Source organism: Fundulus heteroclitus, chromosome 6, assembly GCF_011125445.2.
Source record: "Fundulus heteroclitus isolate FHET01 chromosome 6, MU-UCD_Fhet_4.1, whole genome shotgun sequence".
Classification (NCBI taxonomy): domain Eukaryota; kingdom Metazoa; phylum Chordata; class Actinopteri; order Cyprinodontiformes; family Fundulidae; genus Fundulus; species Fundulus heteroclitus.
The window spans coordinates 28,934,452-28,957,534 of record NC_046366.1 but is presented as its reverse complement, the minus strand read 5'-3'; the positions used below and the strand labels follow the sequence as shown (position 1 = coordinate 28,957,534).

Below are 23,083 nucleotides of genomic sequence, written 5' to 3'. Positions count from 1 at the left end.
GAGTAACACCTCAGCGGTTGATCTGTGACTCTGAACTAACCGTGTGCGTTTGTTCTGTTCCTTCAGTCACTGGAGCCTGCTTCTTTGTGTTCAGCGGCGCTTTGAAAGCCTCGTCGGGCTTCTTGGCCAAGACCAGCATTGTAGAAGGTGAGAAACGGGAGCAAGAACGTGTCTGTTGACTAAAAGTTAAACGTGACGACGTCCGCACACGCTCTAATATTCACGCTTTATTGAGACGCGTCTCTAAGACGCCGTCTTAGCGGGATGATGGTGATCCAGGCGAGGGCCGTTCACAGCTGTGGGTAAATATGCAAAAGATATGCAGAGTCTCACAGATTAGCCACACACCCCCTCCACTATTTCTCAATAGTTTTCCACTTAGGTAGCATTTCTTTTTTTTAAAGTGTCTATTTACTAACATACTAAGTTTTCTATAGGAGAGATTTTCAAGATGTAGGGCATCAAACGGTAACTAATCTGAGGAGGAGGTGGTGAGAATTTGCTGCCTCAGTCTAAAGTCAAACTGAATTTAATAATATAGCGGACCTTTTGTATTTGCTTTTAACGTTTAAATTAGAATCTAGATTCAAACCTAAATATCTGTTTGGACTGTGTTCTTTCAGAAATAAAAATGTCTGGGTTTGAATATGTTTTTTTTTTTTTTGTTTGTTGAGCTGTAAACTGCTGAGCTATCAGGGAACTTGGTGTATCTGTTGACCTTTTGCTTTCACCTACTTTCCTTCACACTGTCCAAAAACGTTACGTTCTTTTTCCATATTTGTCCAAACATTATCTTCTCGATAACAATAAAATGTAACATTTGAAAACACAGGGGTAATGCGTTCACAAATTTGTATTTATAATTGGAGTCAGCGGCACAAATAACACATCATCTGATTTTTATCCTCAACCTGCTTCTTTGTTTTTCAAGCCAAACCTTGATAAGTAGAAATGTTCCTGTGACAGAGATGTGCTAAAATTAATTACTAATAACTTGAAGTTTTGTGTATTTTGAATAACATTTTGGTACCTTAAGCAAAAAAAGCGCCAGAAACTCACACCTGACTAAAGCAACACCAACTTAAAGCGACAACATTTTATTCAACCAAAGTCAGCAAGTTAAACAGGAATTAGTGAAGTAATATAATGAATTTCCATAATTCATGTAGTTCTGACACTTAAAAAGCCCTAAATATAATGAAATCATCCAAAAGAGTACCAGGTCCTGTATAAAGCCCTGTGGGACACCAGTTTACAGACACGGGAAACTGGATTTACACCTTAAAACTTTTACATATGGGAACAAGACAAAAGATGAGATGTAATAAAATAAACATTTAAAAAAATTAAACCAATTTATTTCATCCAGGAAACTAGGCTTAACCGTTTAGTCCCAGCTGCCCGGGGCGTCGCCCTCTCATCGTGCTTCTGTGTAACTGAGGACGGAAAACGGCGACAACCAATGAAACAACCATATTTCAAATGAATCCTGCCCCTAATATAGTTAATTTAACCTCGTTTTTGCTCATCTAATTCAGAATCTCCCGTCCTACAGACTCCACAGTATAAACCACACGATCTGCGTAGTTAAAACGTCATTTCACCTCCTGCATCTGGACTTTTTCTTTAAACCTTATTAGGTATTAAACTTTTTTTTTTTCTCCCTAAGACGGTGTGATGATCCAGATCACGGCGGAGACTATGGATTCTCTACGGCAAGCCCTGAGGGACATGAAAGACTTCAGCATAACCTGCGGCAAGGCGGACCAGGAGGACAACCCGGAGGTCGTCCACATCCTGTGGACAGAAGACGACCACAACTTCAACAAAGGGTGAGACGAGTGAGACGAGCGGTGTGTGTGTGTGTGTGGGGGGGGGGTGTGTGTAAGTCACAGGCAATTAAACTGATAGATGCGCTGTTTCTGCTTTTAGCACAAAAAACTCATTATGTAGGGAAATCTGAGCGCAGAGGAATGAGATGTGGTGACAATTACATCCAGATAAACGGCCTCAATTTTACAGAAATCTAATTAAAACCGTAAACAAGCCTAAATGTGCAGTTTTGTATAAACGAGGTCTTTGAACCGACGCAGCATCAGAAACACTTTAGACACCAATCGGTGCGTCAGGCCGATGCAGAACCCATCTAAACGAGGGAGCTCAACAAAAAACGGTCCGCACCAGCAGCCGGTGTAGGTACCAGATCGTCTCCGCGCTTCCCGATGACGTCTATATATGGCAACTCAACTCAAACAAACTAGATTATGCCCGCGGTCTCCATTTGTTACAAATCAATTTTATTTAGTTAATTTCCTGTAAATTAGTCGAGGCATGAAAACTTTTAACATCATTTTGGAATACTTGTGTGGTAGTCTGACAATTTAATCGGTAATTTTGCAGGATCAAAGTTACAACCTTAGAGAAATTTAATTCCTCCAATTTTTTTTTTAAGTTGTGAAGGGAAACTAAACCATAAACTCATTTCATTTTTAATAAAAGTCAGCAGCCAAATTTAATTTTATCACAGCATTCATCACTTTAAAATCAATAACGTTCATTCCTCCTTTTTGTACTGATGTTGTTCTTTCTGATCACATGTTTTTTTTATTATTCCAGATGAAATTGTGAGGAATTTGATAATTTTTTTATTGTGGTATTTGGTACATTTAAGATATATGCTGGATAAATTAGTCTGGCTAGCCCTTCCATTTTTGTTAACAATATTCTTCCAAACATTGAGCCAATTGTCAAATATTTGTTGATTTTTTTATTTTTATTTTTTTTGTAAAATGGCTTGAATATTTGTTCAAGCTTTTGAGAAAAAAGAAACCGCTAAATTAATTTAATAAAATTGATTCGTTACAAATGCAGACCGCGGACTCAATGTAGTTTGTTTGAGTGGCGTTGCCATAAGGTGACGTCATCGGGAGGCGCAGGGACCATGGAGATTTTCTTCGTAAAATTGTCCGTTTACAAACTGCAATCCCGCTCTCCAATAAAACCTACACCCTGCTATAATTACTTTAGTAAGTTATCCAGACCAATTACAATATTTTGGGCAATTGAGCAAACGTTAAACCAACTATGTATAGTGACGTCATCAGAAGGCGCAGGACCCCGAGCCGATCTGGTACCTACACCGGCACATTTAGTGCCTTGCCCAACGGTGCCCTGGAGAAGCAAACTGCAGCGTCACTTTTTTTTTTTTTTTTTTTCATTCTTCATTTTCCAACCTCAGCGTCATCAGCCCGATCGATGGAAAATCCATGGAGTCCATCACCAGCGTGAAAATCTTCCACGGCTCCGAATTCAAAGCCAACGGCAAAGTCATCCGCTGGACGGAGGTACAGCCAACACACACACTCCGCCCAGTTTACCGCAGATTATGGCGAGTCAGGCCACCAGGCACACCTCCACACGTTCAGCCAGTTTGACCTTCATCCTGAGAGGTCTATAAACGGAGGAAAATAAAGAGACTAACCACCAAGTTAAAGGACGATGTCATTTACACGCCAACAGACCGTAAACCTGCAGCAACATTACGTCTCTGCTCGTTTCCCCCCAGTAAGGGGAAAACGGAGACATTAGAAGCCTTTTATCCTCTAGTTCAGGGGCGTCAGACTCATTTCTATACTGGGCCACTTTGGCACCATGAAGTCAATAAAACGGCCGGTTGCACCTGTGTAGATGAAACTTTTGGTTTCATAGTTTCATTTCAGTTCACATACAAACATAAAAAATGCACAGTAACACTGCAAAAACAGAACTAAAATAAGTAATGTTCTCTTAAAATAAGTGTATCTGTGCTTGATCTGAGCAGGTAAATAAGATGATCTGCCAATGGAATAAGATTTTTGCACTTAAAATAGTAACAACTCATCTCCATCATCTTATTTCAAGTGCGGTATGTCTAATTGTCTTATTTTAGGGGTCAAAATACTCATTCCATTGGCAGATAATATTATTTACCTGCTCAAATCAAGGACAAAAACACACATTTTAAGAACATTTTACTTATTTTTAGATCCGTTTTTGCAGTGAACATAAATGTAGCACCTTAGACCCAGTTTATACATTTATCTGCAAAAAAAAAAAGTTGATATTGGGGTGAGTTACACTTTAAACCAGGGGTGTCAAATATACGGCCCGCGGGCACTGAGCTTCAGATGTGGAAAATTGATTTTAAATAATTTCTTAATTTTTATCTGTTTGATGTATTTTGTCATGCAGGACAGTGTTTTTAAGTTCCAAAAAATGTGAATAAATGTTTTCCAACATTGTATCATCACTGTGATCAGTTCTTATGCATAATGCACTTAAGTAAATGTTTAACTGAGTAAAAGTATTGTTGAAATTGCACATACCTTTCTTAAAAAAGCTGAGGTTATTCATAATATATTGTGTAAAAGTGAAATTCATTTAATATAAAAATCAACAAGTCCACTTTTATTAGTTCTATTTAATCTTGAAATGAGTTTACTCATGTGGCCCTCTTGAGATCAGATTAAGCTGAACCCCTCAACCAAAATGAGTTTGACACCCCTGGTTTAAACTCATCAATCTGCGTCACTTTTTCCTCCTTTCAGACATTTCTGGGTTGTTTTAAAGTGGGAAAACTGACATCTAGTGGCAGGATGCTGTTACTACATGGTAAAAAAAGAATTACTACAGGAGGCTCAGTTTTAGACACTTTATACACTTTAAAAGGATATATGTCTCTACTTTATGACATGATATGTCTTTTTCTGGCTCTTTGGGGGCCGGATTTGACACGTGCGCTCTAGATGAAAGCGATCTCTGCTACGTATTAACGGGCGTTTGTGATCCCTTCAGGTGTTCTTCCTTCAGAGCGAGGACCAACCCGGCGGGCTGAGCGATCCGGCCGACCACAGCCGGCTGGCGGAGAACGTGGCGCGAGCTTTCTGCATGGCTCTGTGTCCACACCTGAAGCTGCTGAAGGAGGACGGCATGGCCAAGCTGGGCCTGAGGGTCACGCTGGACTCTGACCAGGTGGGGCGGCGCAGGCTGAGATCGACCGAGAACTTTTAAATCTGCATAAAAGGGCCGTAGATATTTTTTTACAGCTGCATAAAATAAGTTTTGTCGTTTTGAGCGTGTTTGACTCCCATCGCCCAGAGGAGACCGACCCGTTGAAGCTCCTGCAGCAGAAATAAACGAGGAAGTCTGCCGAGCCTAAATCAGCGTTTTTTTAAACCCCATTTAACCGTTAGCAAAGTTTCTTTAGTCTCTTCTGAGCCTGAGGAGTCGTTCCTTTTCATTGAAGAAAAAAAAATGGTGTCAATGTCAAATTTATTTATATAGCACTTTAAAACAGGCATAGAACTGCACCAAAGTGCTGTACAAGAGTGACAACAACACAAATGAATAAAAACAAAGTATCAAACACTAGTTTAATTAAATGCCAAAGAATAAAAATAAGTTTTAAGAAGCAATTTAAAATGATCCAGGCTGTGGGCAGATCTAATTTGGAAAGGTAGATTGTTCCATAGAGAAGGAGCAACAGCAGAAAAAGCCTGATCTCCTTTCCTCTTAAGTCTGGTCCGAGGAACTGTTAGTAAAAGCTGATTATTAGAACGTAGGGTTCTGGACACAGGCTGAAATTTTTAAAAAATTTCAACCCGTGTCATGTGAAACTCTTAATTCACTGGCGCCTCTTTTAAAATATGCCTCTTTTTATTGCTGCAGCATAATCTCACACTTAGAAATGTAGAAAAATTGGAGCACATTTATCTGACGTTAAGGAATATTGGTAAGTGGGGCAGCAGTACTGGCACCCCTGGCAGTTCCTTAGAAATAAATGTAATTTTTATCAGTGCTACTAATTAAAGGAACAATAAGTAATGCTGACACCTAGTGGTTAAAATTGGATCAACACGCGATGCCGTTCACGGACACCAGGCATTTAGCCTACGGTCCTGCATCTTTACTTCAACAGGACGGGTACACAATGCTGTATTCTGTTCTGGTTCTGGTCCGTTTCTCCTACTGGCCTCCGTGTTTGCAGGCTGCTGCTCCTTTGCCAAAATAAAATACCAAACACAGCACTCTGTTTTTGGGAACCCTGGGATCTCTCATATGATTGGCTCAGGAACCAGGAAGTAAACACGAGGCTACACTCTGGACCGAAGTAGTTCTGGATCGTACCTTTTAGGTTTGAAAGGAGAAAAATGTGACTAAGACGTTGTTGATGGAGAGAAATGATTAGAGGGAATATTACTTCCATCTTGGGTGATAAATGAGAATAATTTAGGTTGATTTTACAGTAAATATCTTGTAGCTCCTTAAACATGTAGCTACTCTGTTTCTCCGATCTGTAATAGTGATCATGCCAGCCAGTTGTTTGGGACAAAAGGCAGCAAAAGCACCGCGGGTTTAACCAGGAGCTCCTACAACCGTTCCACCAGCGATTTAGTTAAAAACTTTCATTTAACTCAATATTTCCCCCACTGATTAAAATATTTCAGTGCGCGGTTACGCTGCCGATATAAAAGTTGAACTAATTTTTAGGCTTTTTACACCTCTGGCATTGGGAGCGTTGTGCTTTTTAAAAAAATGTGATAAAGTCACAGTAGTAGTGAATGTATATATTGGTGAAAAGCAGAAGTGGAAACATAGAGGAACAGAAAGGTTGCTCTGATGACACCAAGAAGACTCGACCTTATTGAAAGGTCAAATATGGGTGGCCTGTTTAAAAAAAAAAAAAAAGTCACCCGACTTTCTTTCTTGGTTCCTTCAGGGAGTAGTTATAGTAGGTAAAACACAAAAAACGGTTAAACAACATAATTAAATTAAAAGCTCTAAAGGTTTGGAGTGTTTTAATGGTGGTTCTGAGTGTAATCTCCTGATTTTAGTCCAATCAAAGGGAGAAATCAGTAGGATGACCTCGAAACCTAAAGGATTATTCTCAAATTTGTTACTGAATGATTTTTATTTTTTTTTTTATCTCTTTTGACCTTTTTGTATTACTTATTATAACAAGGTCCTGAAAACCAGAGCCTGTCCTGATTTCTAAACGTTCTCTTTGCTCTGTGCAGGTGGGATACCTGGCAGGAAGCAACGGCCAGCCTCTGCTGCCGCAGTACCTGAGCGACCTGGACAGCGCCCTGATCCCCGTCATCCACAGCGGGGCCTGTCAGCTGAGCGAGGGCCCCGTCGTCATGGAGCTGGTCTTCTACATCCTCGAGATCATCTCCTAGGGGCCCCCAAAGGGTCCCACTGACTCGCAGACTTGACGTCTCCTCCTTTTTGAACGCCATCTCACAGCCTGAGCCTCCTTTTTATCCTCCTCCAGCCGTTCGCGCCTCAAACAGAACCACAAAACTGTGCCGGGCCGGGCCGGGTAGCATTCCTCTAGTCGAACCTATGCATCCACCCACCGTCTGTTTCAGTGTCCGAGGAAGCCGAGCAGAGTCTGTCCCCATGGCCACGCTCCGCCCGCCGAGACCTTAAAGCTTACAAATCCACAACACATTTAATACGCTGAAATAAGTGAAGATGAGCTGATGTGAAAATCCAGTTTGGAGACGAGCGATGCGAGCGCTTCCTGTTATATTAACAGCGGCGTGTCGGATCAAACGCGCAGGACTCCAGCGTCAAACAGCCCAGATGTCAGAGAGCGGCTCAGATCGCTTAAACAACGAAAGCAGAAACCGCTGCTTCTTCAGTCCAATCAACGCTACCATCGCCTGTTTTTAAGGCTGAGAGTTATTTAATAATGCTAATTTAAAAAAAAATCGTATTAGATCAGATGTCAATTTTTTTATTATTTCTTCAGTGAAATCTCTAATTATTCTGTAACAAAGCACATAAAAATAGACTAAAGCAACCGTTGTGCTACAGTGCCTTGCCAAAGCATTCAACCAACGTCTCCACAGTACAGCCACAGACGTCTTTGTATTTCTTTGGGATTTTATGCGATGGACCAACACAACAGTGCATTATTTGGAAGTGGAGGAAAAAAGGATCCATAAATAATAAGGAAGACACAAGACTCAGCGGTTTATCTCTGTTCAGAACCTGAAAGTAAAACCTTCCAGAACCACTTTTTGCTGCGTGTCTTTACCAGCTTTGGACATCGAGAGGCTTAAATTGTTTGCCCGTTCTTTACAGAAACGTCTCTGTAACATTTTATTTTCGGGGTTTTACCACAGATTCCCGGATTCACATCTGGACTTTGACTAGGTCGTTCTATCACAGCTTATTTTCCACTGCACATTGCTGTTGATCTGCCACATAAAATACGTGACGTTTGTGGCTGCAACCAGAACAAAACGTCACAAAGGACTATAGACGGTTTAAGAACAATATAAAAAAAAAAAAAAAGAAGCTGGGATTAGTTTTCCCACATGGATCCAGAGTCTGCGGCTGGGTGTGGGGGACAGACCTGACGGCTTCCTCGGCGTCTTACGGGACGCCGCTCCAATGTCACTGTGTCAGCCAGAGGCCCCCGAACCGATGCACTCTGGGTAAAACCTGCCTCTGTGTAGCACGGATGCTGTTGCATATCCATCGCTTGGATGGAAAAGGGATCATTGGAGGTGGAGGAAGGTGCATAAGTGAGGTGATTATTTTTATTTATCTATTTTTTTTTTTTTTTTTTTTGCACCGTGGTGCTCAGTGCCTGCAGCAACGAATCATCAAGGGAAGAAGAAGAAGAAGAAATCATGTTGGCTTCACTTCTTTAAGCTTTACTCATCAGTCACCAAATACTTTGTCACCAACAATTGCATAGACTTGTGTGTGTATATATAAATATATAAATATATTTTTTTTAAAGAGCGATTTCTTCCTCCGGTCTTTAGCCCACCTGTGGCCTCCAGAGGTGCCAGTATTAGTGAGCGTCACAGACTCCCACCATCCTGTTAGCAAAACCGTAAAAAAAAAGTCCAACTGTACATAAAGAGGCAAATCAAGCTTTCCGTTTCTTCAGCAGCATCCCGTCATCTTTCATACGAACTGTTAAAAATGTAAAGATATATAAATATATACAGTATATATATATATATATATGAAGAGATATAAAAACTAATTGCAGAAGCAGTGCACTGGAGTCTAAGCCATTTACAGGAGTCGAGCGACGGGGTGCCGCCATGTCCTGGAAGGTTATTTCAGATGCAAACCTTCCTGCAGAAACCAGAAAACGACCCGAGGCTGAATGTATTTCATCTCCCATTTCCTGCGTCCTTCCAAAGCCCTGGAAACAAAGACTCCGCAGCAGCGGCGGCGGCGGCGCGTTTTCAGGACCAATCCACTGTTGTAGTGCAGCTATGAAGAGAGATCAGGTGTGTCTGCTCCTGAACCTGCGTCCTCCTCCAGCAACTCGGACTTACGGATGAAATCTACGAATGTATTCTTCTCGTTTTTGTTCCCACCAGACTAACCGCGCGCGTACACAAAAAAATAAAATAAAAACCTGTACAGTAATCATTCTGTGACATTTCACTCTAATGATTAACAGAAGGGACAGTTTGAGAGGTTTTCTCATGGCATTTGTTAAAGGAAGGAAAAGTTAGACAATCTGTTGAAAATCTGCAGAAGAGCCAACATTTCACACCTTTAGTTTCCTTCGGGTATTTTAGGAGCTCCTGTAACGGTGATTTAAAGAAAAAAAAAAGACTTGCTGGTTAATTTACGGTGGTCGTCCCATCAGTTTCACGCTTCCCAAAACAAACTGAGAAATGTTTCTGACTGTTTCCTGTTCCGTTTGATTTTTAGCATCGTCAGACATGTGCAATACGTCTTAAATTTCCTAAAAAAGGTGCAATTTGACTGGAAAAGTAGCATTTTGTTTCTGTTACTCAGTTGTAAAAACAGTGCATGCAAGTGAAGACAAAAAAAATAATTTTTGCATTTTGGCAGTTAACTAATCCTGGAAAATGCACTTGTTCAGTTGTTTACTGGTCTTAGTTTTTTTTTTTTTGTTATCAGTCAAAATTGTTTGAAAAGCCAAATTCTTGTACATTTGTTTTTCTTTTCCAAATGTCATGAAACGAGTCTTTATTTGAAAATAAAAAGCAGCATATGTAAAATAAACCTTATAGAAAAGTTAATTGATTTCCTTTTCTTTTTTTGCAGAAAGAAAAAAAAACATTTAGAATTAAATTAACAGTAAAATGATTGGATTTGATGTTACACTGAAGCATGATCAGAATAAGCTCCGTTTATTGTACAGTCAAACACGTTATTTCAGGTCTTTTCAGGAATATGGACAAACGCATTTCCCTTATTTGGTAAACCTGTGGTTGATTAAACAGTAGAAAACAAAAATAAGGACTAAATAATGTTTTGTCTGCACAGAATAGAGATAAAAACTGAAATGTTGTGACCAAACTGAGGGTTGGGGTGAAATCTTTACTCACTTGGCTCAGTGGCTTCTTATGGCTTAACTTGGTTCTGAACAGCTAGAACTTTAAAGGGCCAGTTCCCTCACATTTAACAGCCTCTCCTGTCTTGGCTGTAGCTTTATTAAAAGTACTCGACTCTTTAGCTGCTAACTTTGCCACTTGAGCCACATTTTATAGGTATGTGAAGTAAGCCTCTAAATAAACTAATCTTTTATTGCAGCAGCATGAAAATTTGAAGGGGGGGAAAAATATCAATCTTTCATTTAATTATATTTATTCAAAGATTAAAAAAAACTATTTTAAGAAATAATTGCTTTTGGTGAAATCAAACACCGCTGAGTTATGAGCGCCCCCTGCTGGTAATATGTTGTAACCTCTCTGTTTTTTCATTGCCTATTTCAGAGATCTTTCCAAAATCTCCAGCTGTCCTGGATCCTCTCTTCAGCTCACCCCAAAAATCGTTTTCTACAGGAACTACATTTATTTCTGTTTAGTTTTGGATCATTATCCTGTTAAACGACCTGATCTCAACCAACTTATCAACTTCCTGGCAGATTTTAATTTATTTTTTTATGTAGAATATCCTGACTTTTCAAAGCTTCCTGGAGCATTTAGAAGGAAAACAGACCCACAGCATGACAGATCCTGCACCATGCTTTCATCCTTTGTTTTACACTTGATCAACCTGGACAGCTTGTTGCTGTAGAAACTTAATCTTAGTCTCATCTGACCGAACCACATGGCTCCCACTAAAGTCTGAGCAGCGTTTACGTTTGTGATGGTAGGACAGAAAAGGCATTTTGCTGGCAAGCCTCCTAAAGACTGATGCTCTGGACAGTGGAGTATTTACCATTGACCAAACTCATTAAGCTGAAAGTGCTCTAAGGCCACAAACAATGTTTTAATTAGAAAGTGCAACAATGAAAAATTATTTGCCCAACAATAATTCAACAATATTATATATTATAAACTACATTATTTTCTACATAATACTTTAATAAATCTTTTTGTCCATTCTCAGCAAGAAGAACGGCATCTGGGTCATTCTTGATCAATTTTTATTTTTGCCCTATTTACAAATAAATTCAAATTAAAGCAAATGTTTTTAATTAGAAGTCCGTAGACGCTCTGTCCAGCTTTAAAAGCAAAAAGTATATTTGTTTTAGTAACATTTATTTTGAAAGAAGCTGCTGACAGCGCACAGAGTTGTGCAATGAGGGACTTTAACTAATTTCCTGAAATAATTTATTTTCTCAAATGTTGGTTGTATTTTTCCAATTTTGTTTATACCTCTGCAATAAAAGACTTGTTTATTTTAAGGCTTTTTTTTTTTTTTAGACATCTTTATGTGCTCATAAATGTGGCCGCTGCTCTGAATCAGATCAGCCTGAACAGTCTTATAGCCTAAAAGTCTTACACTGAGTGACAAAACATACTTCCAATATAAACTCTTTAGACGAGTAAATATGGCACCTAAAATTACCTGACCTGCTTTCAACTTAAGCTGTTTTGTTTTTTAAAACAGCTGAAATTTCAGAAATGGCTTCAAATATTGAATCTTAAGATTTTTCTTTTTTTTTGCTTAATAGACATCAACCAACTGTTTTCAGTCTTTGTGCTGAAAATAAAGTTTCCAGCCATGAAGGGGATCGTTTGCCTCTTCAGGCTGATGTAAAACAGGCAACTGGTCCTTTAACTAGCTTAAATAAAGGCTGCTACTTTAGATACGTTCACCCCTTCCTAAATCTGCATATATTAAGGATTTCTGCGGTTTTTGTGCTCCATGCTGTAAACAAAACACACCTTAAACTTCTAGTCTTAAGTGGAAAGTGCCAAAAAGGAGAGTTGTCTCTAAAACAATAGCGCAGCGTAGCATCATAACTCCCTGGTTTTATCCCGTAAAACGTCTCTGGAAACGTTCCGTCTCGTTTCTGCAGTGAAATCTCCCAAAAAAACTAAGGTGCGCACACGTAAGCCGTATTATATCCACATGAACACAAATTTCTGAAGCTCCGTAACAGATTTGGCAACTAAAGATGATTCAAATATGCAGGACTTTACAGCAACTCTGATTACTTTGGTATTAGTGCATAGTGAAGTTCTAGATGCTAGATTTCTATAAATATGAGGAATATGTACACATTATTTGCTAACGTCTATGAAGTAAATTTAAGTGAGCCTCTGGGGTGAGGGTAGCTCTTGAAAATTAGCAGAAGACACACCGCCGCTCTCTTGGAGCGCAGCTCCTTCACCATAAACTGTTCAAGCAGCTTTGGTCGTTGCCTGAGACGTTTTACCTCTGATTTAAGGAGCTTTCAGCTCGTTGCTCTAATCTGCTTCATGCGTCGCCCCCAGTCCTACAGCAGCTCATCAGACCCTCTACTCCACAGCACGTCGTCTCCTCCTGGTGGACTGCTGTGCAAAAAGCCGCCCCCATGTGGCGCTAATGTGCAAAAGGTTAAAGTCCAACATCGGTTAAGGTCTCAGTCCCGTGTGAACGGACGATCTCAAACCCCATCTTTTTGTTTTTCTTTCTGTTCGAGTCCATTTTCCCCTGCAAGACAAAGATATCACCAGTCAGGCACAGAATTAATGGCTAAAAACATTCTGTAAAAAACAAAAACAAATGTAAGGCCATTGGCATCAATAACAATGATGGTCGGACGTTGCTTATAATATGACGCCTGGCTTGTTCTGTTTAAGTCTCTGGTACATTTCATGAGTTGCAGGTTGCGTTTGATTAGGCTTGTTTTTGACCGTAAGTCTCCTATTTGGACAACAAAGTAAAAAAATATTTTTTATGGGGAGCCCATTGGAAAATGACTTAATATGGCTTCAAAGGCTAAAAAAAAGTGGATATGTTCCCTTTAAGTTGATTCATTTTGAAGCAGATCTCCTTCATTGCATTTAATTTGTTGAATGCTCCGCTGGTAGCCTCACCATCCGCCAGATGGATGTCGCTCCGCCTAGCTTCACTCACATCCATCTGGGACATCGCCCATAGAGAGTGATTTCTTCAACCAATTTTATTGTCCAGCCAATCAGGACGCAGGGCTGGAGTTTCATAGATGTGACATAGTGGAGAAGCGACTGTGACGTGAGACTGTTTTGATTCAGACAACAATGGCGGCTCGCATCGAGGAAGCAAGCGTTAACATTGATGCTGCTATTTCTTCTGTGTTGTCCAATCTACCTAATATTGTTTCATTAAAAGAACATCAGAGAACGGCTCTGAAGGCTTTTGTTGATGGAAACCATGTTTTCGCCCTTCTCCCGACCAGATTTGGCAAGTTTTGTTTTCGGGGGAGCGCCCGTGGCGGATCGGTTAGCGGGAACCATGTTAGGAGGCCTTTAGTCCTCGACGCGGTCGGCCCGGAATCGACTCTGACCCGCGGCGCTTTGCCGCCTGTCTTCCCCCTCTTCCTGTCAGCTCACTGTCAATAAAACATGTGCCACTAGAGCCGCAAACACATTTAAAAAAAAAAGTTTTGTTTTTTCCTGCGTCGCTCTCACAGCGTCACGGGTTAGCTTCAGTGTGAGTGGTTGAAATAGCACGTCGATAAAGATGACAGACAGGTGTCTTATCCAATCATATGCAAGGATTTTTGATAAGGCCCAGCCTTCAATAAAGGCAATTCCTATGGAGAGGTCCCAGATGGATGTGAGTGGAGCTAGGCGGAGCGACATCCATATGGCTAGGGTCAGGTAACACCATCACGCCTCTAATTATACATGCCTTTAATTGTAAAGAGATAACTCAATCTTAGATTCATCGGGCCATAAAACATTTCTCCAGATGCTATCTGGCTCGTCCGTGTGGCAAACCAAACGCTTAAATGTGGGTCTGCGCCAGGAAACCAACCAATGAGCTCTACCATCTCCCCAAAGAGGAAGGAGTCAAAGAAAAGCCTGAAAATCAGATATATGACCCTGTATAGATAATGTTGGGGATTATATACGATCCAGTAAATAAATTAAAGTTGGTTGTCGTATTGTCAGTCCATCATGTAAAAAGTAATAAAATACTTAAAACCCTAAAATTACTGGTGAGTGTATAAACCTCTGACCAGTAGGAGGTGAAAAGTTCAGAGAGAGGGTAGATCTGTAAAAAATGTGACACTTAAAATAAATTTGACATTTAAAAAAGGTACAAAAAAAAGTAACTTATTTAGCAACATACCTTCATCTGTAACTCCTCTGTAATTCGGACAAACCTCCTAAACAAGACCCTGCAAAAGATTTAAATTAATTACCAATATTTCACAAAGGCTTGTTGAAAGATCGTAACACATATTAAGAGAGTTGTGAAGCTCACAGTTTGTTGTGTATTTAATTTTCACCGCGTGTAACTTTACCTTTGAAGAGTCGATGACCAACCAGCGCTCGGTGTTCGTCTGCACGTCCTGACCGCTCAGAGGCTCCCGGAGTCGCACCTTCACCTCCACGCGGCCTCCTGTGTGCTTGCGGCCGTCCATCACCTGGCAGGAGGAACAGCAGGATGGTTATACCCAGGGCGCATCTGCATCTGCATTGAGGACTGGGGAGGATGCTTTTGCTCTTTGAACAAATATTTCCATCGTTGGTTTCATGAGACCATTAATAAATAAAATATATTCAAAAATAGGACCAAATTAATGCGTTTGTGCTGTTTAGCTCTGCTGGGTGTCAGCAGAGAGCAACATATGCTTAATGTGTTTTCCTCTTAATGTCAACATTTCTCCAAGAGCTCACCTTTTCCTGACCGAACGACGCTTACCTCAACAATTTCCCTGATTTCGCTCTGTGCCTCCAGTTTTTCCAGCTTTACGAGCGCCGACCCGATCGGCTTGTCGCTCCGCAGGAAACCACTGTGAGACAACAGGGAGACACTTTTCGTAATCGGGATACAAAAGATTTAGCTTTTTCTGAATCCAAAACAGGCGACCGACGCCTTTTACTATTTATTTTTAGAGTCAGAGATAGCTGGAGATTTTATTTCTATCATTTTGCAGTATATCTAGCTTGTATTTCGTAATCTTTACAGGGTTCCCACACCTTGGTGAACATCAAATTCAAGGACCTTTCAAGGACTTTCCAGGACCAATTTGCTCAAATTCAAGGACCACACGTGGCGGCATTTACCTACTGTGACCGCTGAATAGGTTATCATATTTTAATACAATGCAAATTCAATAAAAGACTAAACGGCATAGAAGTTGTTGGGTCAGAAGCAATGCAAGAAAGTGGACTTAATTTATAGCCTACATTGATATTGATCATATTCATAGTCTACATTTATATCCACAGTACATGGCTATGCCATACTACATTACATATAAGATGTACATTAGCCTACCGTTTCATGGAATTTATGGAAAAAAGTGCAGCATTGAGATGTTCAGAATTATATAAATTTGTTTCACTTACTTTCATCTTTGATTAAGCTAGTTTTTGACTTTGACTCTGAAAAGTCGCTAAATATAGCGACAAAGTCGCTGAGTTGGCAACACTGCGTGAATGTAACCTATTGGACGCACGTAGGCCTAAACCGTAGCCTAGCAACTAACGAAGAAGAGCGAACGTACTTTTGCAAATTAAAAGTCTGCAGAATAAACATAATTTTAAAAGATCGTGTGATAGTAAAATAATGACACGAGTCGTCATCCGTGTGAACTTTCAACCACACAAAAAAATTCAAGGACTTTCAAGGACAAGGTGTTTTTTTGGCTGTTTTCAAGAACTTTCAAGGGCCTTGAATTTATTTTTTCAGATTCACAAACTTTCAAGGATTTCAAGGACCCGTGGGAACCCTGTCTTTAGGTTGTTTACATATGGTTGATAAACCACCCGAGTGAACATGAGGTTGGGAAAAACTAATCAGAAAATGAATTTCTTAATTTAATTTTCTTCTGTTTCTTTTGGGAGCGCCACACCTGTCGTCATCGCCCGCTAGGCAAGGCAAGGCAAGGCAAGGCAAATTTATTTATATAGCACAATTCAGTACAAAGACAATGCAAAGTGCTTTACATGATTAAAATATAGCAAAATAAAACAGAATAAAAGCAAGTAGGAAAAGCTAACACACCATCTTCTCTGCATATCCTCCCTCATGTCACAAGGGACCTTATTTCCCCCCAACCTGACAACTTCAACATCCTCTGCTCAAAATAAAGTCACTGACCATATATTTACATACACCAGGGTTTCCGCTACATGTTTTGCCACGGCAAAATAAAAGTTATTTTTCTAACATATGTTAAAACGATATAAAGCATATGAGGTATATTTGCCCTGTATTATGTATACCCTAAGTACACTTTTACTGACCATAATCCGAGGTTGAAATGAATTTAAATATCATGAAACGTTAAACTTTATTTTGAAAAACCAACACCACCTGCTCCTTCCTGTCTCACTGCAAAGCTGCTAGTGGCTCCCGGGTGCGCGGAGGATAAGATAAGATAAGATAGGCTTTATTGATCTCACATTAGGATACTAGGACAGTCTAGTATCGTCCATTTAGCATCTTTGTTGCTATATTTAGCGACTTTTCAGACCCTTCCATCAATTTTCTTTAAAATGGACTAGTAGTCCGTGGGCCAGAATCTGTAGGATGACTTTTCGTATGAACTGTCAGGGGGCAACTTTCTTCCACCTGGATAAGTTGCTACACATAGCAGTGATCTCAAAACACCAATGTTCCCACGTTTTCACTTGCACATCAATAAGTAATAGCCGATAAAAAAATCTAAACTGTTGCGCTCTGGTCCAAGAGGTCACATGATTTGAGTTTTGCTGCTCAGCCAATCAGATCGCTGTATTGTCAGCTGAGCGATCTCAACGAGTTCATCGTGGCTGCACCCGTAAGATGTTGTTTGCATCGGTTTCCAATAATAGCATTTTCTCTCGCCAGTTGGCAAAGATCTTGATGGCGAGGAAAAAGAAATAGCCCAGTTCATCCATCCATCATTCATTTTCTAACACGGTTACCCCTGCTGGGTTCGGCTGCAATTAACCCAACATGCATATTTAAGCCGGGCGTACACTCAGGGGCGCCTCCAGGGGGTGGCCAGGGGTGGCCACGGCCCCCCCGTGCCATGTCCTGGCCACCCCACTGGCCAGTGTCTATTGTAGTAGCGTCAGTTTAGCATTTCATCCTATCATGCACAGCCAGCAAGACAGCCGCTCTTCCTTGCCTTCTATTGCACTTTTATTTGTTTCTGCCAGTATCTACTTCCCTTAGTAACTGTTTTGTTTTCCAATAACCTTATTCTTAATGTAATTACGCAATAAAAATGTATTGTTGTTCCACTTAAAATGTTAACTCTGCTATTATTAGGCTATGCACATTAGATCATTAGGAACATTAAAATTTCAGAAAACCATTACAAACCATAAGATATTAGTAGGCGTTTACTTAAGTCTTTCTGATTCTGCCTGTTTTCTACATGCAGCTTTATTACAACAGTAGAATAAAATCCTGAAATTACAGCTTTTAGTATCAGTGCCACCCCAAGAGTTTAAGTGGCTCCATCTGGCCACCCCTATGAAATATTTCTGGAGGCGCCACTGCGTACACTGTACGATATTTTCAATCGTTGTTCTCATATACAGCTCAAACTGTACAATGAAACCGCAGGGTTTAAAAGTTCACAGCTCACCAAATCTGTTCTTACTGTACGGCCCGACGCTCTGATGTGACCTGACTGCTCACACTGTACGTCTAAAACCACGTCGGACTCAGCCCCGTAGAGAGATGGCGCTACTTGAACTCGTCTATCTGGAAGCCAAATGTCAACAGTAGAAGAAGAAAAAGGCGGAAGTGTCGATGCTCTCTGTTAAATATGAGGCTCACTAGAACGAAACGCGCTGACTTGATAATTCTACAAGTTGCTCCTCCGTAGTTTGACTCCATGTCACACGTACCGCCGCCATGCTTCCTTCCACTGCTATGTTTTCGTCTGAGAAGAAGAATTCCCTTGTTTGCGCATGTGCAGTGCGCGAGATCGGGGGAAATCGGCTTGTAGACGGTCGTAACTCTGCTTCAACAGCAGGAGGCGCTCACCATCATCTCACGAGGGTCGACTGATTTTCAAACATGTTTGATCTTCAACCGACCGTATGATTCCTGATCGGGAGGTGGTGGTGAGAGGTAAATCGCCCCTCGTTACTCACTGTATGCTACACGACGTACGACTCGGCTCGGTCCAAAAAATTCTCGCATGGCTGAAGAATCGGGCCGAAAAGGGCAAAAACTCGTACAGTGTATGCCGGGCTTTATGGGCTGCAGGTCGCTGATGTAGCTGATGAGAACCAACACCTGAGTGGAGATAAGCTGCAAACAGGACTCAAACCCAGACCTATGCAGCTGCCAGGCGACAGGACAAACCGCAGCTCCACCATGCAGGCCTCTTCTTACAGAGTTTGTGTAAATACCAGCTGTAATTGGTAAAAATCTATTTAAAACACTCCCAATGTCACTGCCACCCTGAACCTCTCTGATGCATCAGAGACGCCCGAATCAACAGAAGGGCTGCGTGTGAACGTTGCAGAATGGTAGGCCTCGGGGATCGGACCTGGACATCAGCCATCTTTATCCCCTGCAAACAAAAGCAGGATGAAACAGAGCCTCACCCTTTGTGCAGCAGCTCCAGTTTGAGGCCTTTAGTCGCCACGACTCTCCTGAAGCCGCGGTGGTTGCGGTTGATCGACAGCGTGAAGCTCTGGTTATATTCTGGGGAAAACAGACACGAATTTATTCAGCAGGTCAGCTGTTAAATAAACCCAGGGGAGAAAATGCAATCCAGAATAAAAAGAAACCCATCATCACTACTGAAACCATTAGATAAAAAAAACACCCACACTATATAATAGAATGTTTTTTCAGGTGTTTTCTATTTTTGTCTTTTTATTATGTGCCACATGCTTCAGAACGGGACAGGAACTCTGTTTATTGTCTTTATTATTTCATAAAAAAAAATAAAAAAATCATTGCATCACTTCTAGCTTCTAGTATTAAATAGGGTTTGAATTATTTATTTGAATTCCCTTTTCCAGGTACAATTGGCCTGTTTGGACAAATTTAATTCCTATATAAAGGTTTCACTGGACAAGGATCTAAATTAAAACAGAAAATGCGGTGAATGCGACCCGGACATGAGACTGCGTGCATCACCTGGTGAGTTGGTGTTCTTGATGACGTTGGTTTTGTGTCTCTGCGGCTGCTCCTGGAGGAGGAAACAAAGACTTTCTCAGAGGACACGTCTCACGGCTCTGAAATAATCTCACCATAATTAAAACGCGCTTACTGCGCTGGGGTAGGGAAAATCAAACTTGACGTAAGCATCTAGATCGTTTGGTTGGATTCCTGCGGAAGAAAAAAAAAAAGAAATATTTTAATTTTACTAAGCAAAATTTTTTTTTAAGCAATAAACATAAAACACTTAATTTAAAACACTAAATCAGACTTTTCAGAAAAAGATAGACTACACAATCCACCGTTCCGCTGTTTTTAAAAAAATTAAAACATAGTAATAAAGTGTCCAAAGGTTTACCGCTGGGAGCAGGAAGATTCATGCCTTTCACGATGATAACAACCATGTCGGTGCTGCTCAGCTCTGGAAATATTCTAAAGAGAAATAAAACAAACCAGAAAGTTTAATATTTATTGATGTAGGATCGCCTCAGGGCAGAGGTGGGTAGTAACTAGTTACATTTACTCGGCTACATTTACTGTATTGTACTTTTTTACTTTTACTTGTTTCATATTTTGACGCTACTCTAACTTTTTTCATTTACTTTTTTTCTTCATACATTTTTCACTCTTATTTTCCATTTGGAGGTCAAATAAACATACAGTAAACAGTAGATATTGTCACTGGAACTACTTTTCACTGTTCTAACATACCGTATATACATTAACTGCTCTAAGCATTGCTTTCAAGTATAATGTTGAAAAAAAAAGGATTTAAAAAAAAAAGTGTTTCTTAGGCCAGAATTTTTTATTTCGCAATTATGTTATTTTCTGTATAATTTTTCTGTTGTCTTTAAAATAACAGAATTTGCACATAACATTATATTTTTGTCTGTCAGATTAAATAATCTTTTAGAAATTAAATCATCAACTATTATTAGTTACTCAGTACTTGAGTCGCCTTCTTGCTGAATACTTGTTTACTCTCACTTGAGTAATTTCTTGGCTGACAACTTTTTACTTTTACTTGAATAAAAGAAATGTTAAAGTAGTGCTACTCTTACTCAAGTCCAGTTTTTGGCTACTCTACCCACCTCTGCCTCAGCGGTAGCTAAAGAGCAACACCTGGACTAATGAAATGTTCCCACCTCACAGTGCGGAAAGATTTCTCCTCGAAGTGATGTTTAGGGGGAGGAAGACCCCGGGACTGAGCCAGCTTCAGGACCTCCATGCTCTTCTTGCAGCTTTCTGCCATTTTCTCAAACCTCAACAACACAAAGAAAGGGATTGAGACAGTTGGATGAAAATCGTGAGCACTAAAAAGACATAAAGGTGGCGGTCAGCCCCAGGACACCATAGAGAAAGACGGAGGAAGCTCACTTTGTTGTTTCAGAGACGTTTCCGAGGTGGGTGAACTGCTTGGAGTAGGTCAAGCATTTCTGAAAGGAATCAAGAGAAATCCCAACAATCCTCAGAACCAAACTTCGTTTTTTTGTGGTTGAATCTAGACAGCTAAAAATTAGGGCTGAACAATTAATCGCATTTTCAATATAATCACGATTTGAAAAAACGCAATTTCCAAATCGCAGAGTCTGCAATTTTTGGCTATGTAACAATTAGGGAATTAGACACGTTCATTAGGTGTTGGTAAAATGTTTAAAGTGGGTTTGCCTCCACATGGAAGGGAAGACAGTTGCAGCAGTGAGATAATCTAATTTTATTACTTGTTTTAGAGTTTATATAATCATACATAGCATTAAGTACTGGTCAATCAGTTTAATACATAGACTTGCTTGTTGGTTGCACTTTATGTTCAACAAGGATTGATGTCCAATTAAATTAAAAGCTGTTCTCTTGAATAATATTCTGATTAAAAGAAACATTAGAAGTTCTTGTTTTGAATAGTCCTTGTTTACAAACGTCTTTATTTAGAGGCCATTTTTGTTGCTTGTGGTTAATGCAGAGAAAAGTCAAAATTGCAATTTTGATTGAAATATATTGTAGGCAGAACGAAATCATTACTGCTCTGAGTTTAGATGCTGCGGGTCTTTTAGCGACTAATCTGCACAGCGAGGAAACAAAATGATTTGTTGTTTGTATATGTTTAAAAAGACAATTAAACTGGAAAAAAAAAAAAAAATCGCATTAAATCGCAATATTAAGAAAAAAAAAATCGCAATTAGATTATTTTCCAAAATCGTTCAGCCCTACTAAAAATGTCTGATTACACTGAATTCAGGTTGGCTAAAATAAACAAATGTGCAAGTATATCCATGGCGCCAAGACATTTTATGAATATGATGAACCAAACGATTGACACCCTGAGCTGCAGGTCACATGTTTAGCGATTCCCAGAGTTTTACCTCATGTTGCTCCTTCAGGATGTTGGTCAGTTGTGTGTAAACCTGCTCTGCTTTCTCTGAAACCTGCACATCACAGTGGTGCACCAGGATGAAGTCGTCATCTTCGTCACCAGGGGGCGACGGCAGCTTCAAGGGAAGAACAAACATCAGTCGTGATTTGCTCTTTGGAAGAACGTCACCGGGGTTGTGAGGCGTTTTAAATCACCGTGCTGATGTCGACTGTTTTGCCGCTGTGTGCCGCTTCGATCATGGGGTCCAAGCTCTTTGCGGTGCGGAGGAAAATCTTGGCTTGTTCCATGTCGCTCTTCTGTTTGGCCTGCAGAGCCGCCCTCATGTACTGCTTCTTCCTGCTCTCCAGGAGCTCCAGCAGCTGAACGGCTGGTAAGTTAGGACACAGAAAACTACAGTAAAGCAGCAGCACTGTGGAAGAAACGTTTACCGCCACGCAGGTTTCCTCGGCTCATGCTTTTTTATCCAAACAAGCATTAATATCAAAGATAACCTCAATAAATACAGAACGCAGTTCTAAAACAATTAGGTCTGGGCAAGTTAACGCGTTAATTTCGCGTTAACTCATTAGACTATTAACGGCGATATTTTCTTTAACGCGCGTTAACGCATGTTGGTCACATGCTTTTATTTTGTGAAGGTCTGTTGCTGCGGTGTAGGGGTTTGAATCAGAACAGTAGGTGGCGATAATGCGGCAATAACCTCGCTGTCAGCCAAACCTCGGATTCAAAGAGTAAGAAAGGTGCTGGCCGGAAAAAAACAAAGCTGACATGCGGAAGGCGGTGTTTCCCGCAGGAATTTGCTTAGGCGAGGTGGTGAGTTGGCGGCCGGAACAAGTTTTGAGCGGAGCGGAGCGGAGCGAGGTCTGCATCGACGCCGTTGGTGAAGTCGCTTCTCGTTTCAAAGTATCCATGTATTTTTGCCTGTTTTTCCCTGCCATTCACTATATGCACGCGAGAAAGCAACAACAAAAAACCGCGTGTCAACGTCAAATAAACGCAAACAACGCAAGCATATCGAGTTAGCAAGCATTTCAGTTTAAAGTTCTTCCAGCAACGAATGTGACAGAAACAAGTTAGTTGTAACCACTGCCAAGTTAAACTTTGGTATTGAACATAAAATGGTAATGCTGCTCCCTGCTGTTACCTCAGAAATTGCCTGTTTTTGGTAGATTT

The 23,083-nt window shown here is 40.5% G+C and overlaps 2 protein-coding genes across 3 annotated transcripts in view; one reads left to right on the top strand and one right to left on the bottom strand.

Moving 5' to 3' along the window:
• Window positions 1-9,623, top strand: part of zfyve9a (zinc finger, FYVE domain containing 9a) — a 41,893-nt gene extending 32,270 nt beyond the window's left edge. For both annotated transcript variants that reach the window (XM_012871337.3, XM_012871336.3), the window contains exons 15-19: window positions 67-147; window positions 1,670-1,832; window positions 3,239-3,344; window positions 4,834-5,010; window positions 7,056-9,623. In XM_012871337.3, the coding sequence (XP_012726791.2) occupies window positions 67-147; window positions 1,670-1,832; window positions 3,239-3,344; window positions 4,834-5,010; window positions 7,056-7,217 (689 nt within the window). In that variant the 3' untranslated portion in view covers window positions 7,218-9,623. The remainder of the gene's footprint in view (window positions 1-66; window positions 148-1,669; window positions 1,833-3,238; window positions 3,345-4,833; window positions 5,011-7,055) is intronic.
• Window positions 9,624-10,165: 542 nt separating this feature from the next.
• Window positions 10,166-23,083, bottom strand: part of cc2d1b (coiled-coil and C2 domain containing 1B) — a 30,728-nt gene continuing 17,810 nt past the window's right edge. The window contains exons 15-26 of the mRNA XM_012871313.3: window positions 22,105-22,277; window positions 21,900-22,025; window positions 20,917-20,975; window positions 20,685-20,801; window positions 19,898-19,971; window positions 19,652-19,710; window positions 19,519-19,570; window positions 18,978-19,077; window positions 15,121-15,211; window positions 14,720-14,842; window positions 14,545-14,593; window positions 10,166-12,918 (exon numbers count right to left, since the gene is read on the bottom strand). Coding sequence (XP_012726767.2) covers window positions 14,582-14,593; window positions 14,720-14,842; window positions 15,121-15,211; window positions 18,978-19,077; window positions 19,519-19,570; window positions 19,652-19,710; window positions 19,898-19,971; window positions 20,685-20,801; window positions 20,917-20,975; window positions 21,900-22,025; window positions 22,105-22,277 — 986 coding nt within the window. The 3' untranslated portion in view covers window positions 10,166-12,918; window positions 14,545-14,581. The remainder of the gene's footprint in view (window positions 12,919-14,544; window positions 14,594-14,719; window positions 14,843-15,120; window positions 15,212-18,977; window positions 19,078-19,518; window positions 19,571-19,651; window positions 19,711-19,897; window positions 19,972-20,684; window positions 20,802-20,916; window positions 20,976-21,899; window positions 22,026-22,104; window positions 22,278-23,083) is intronic.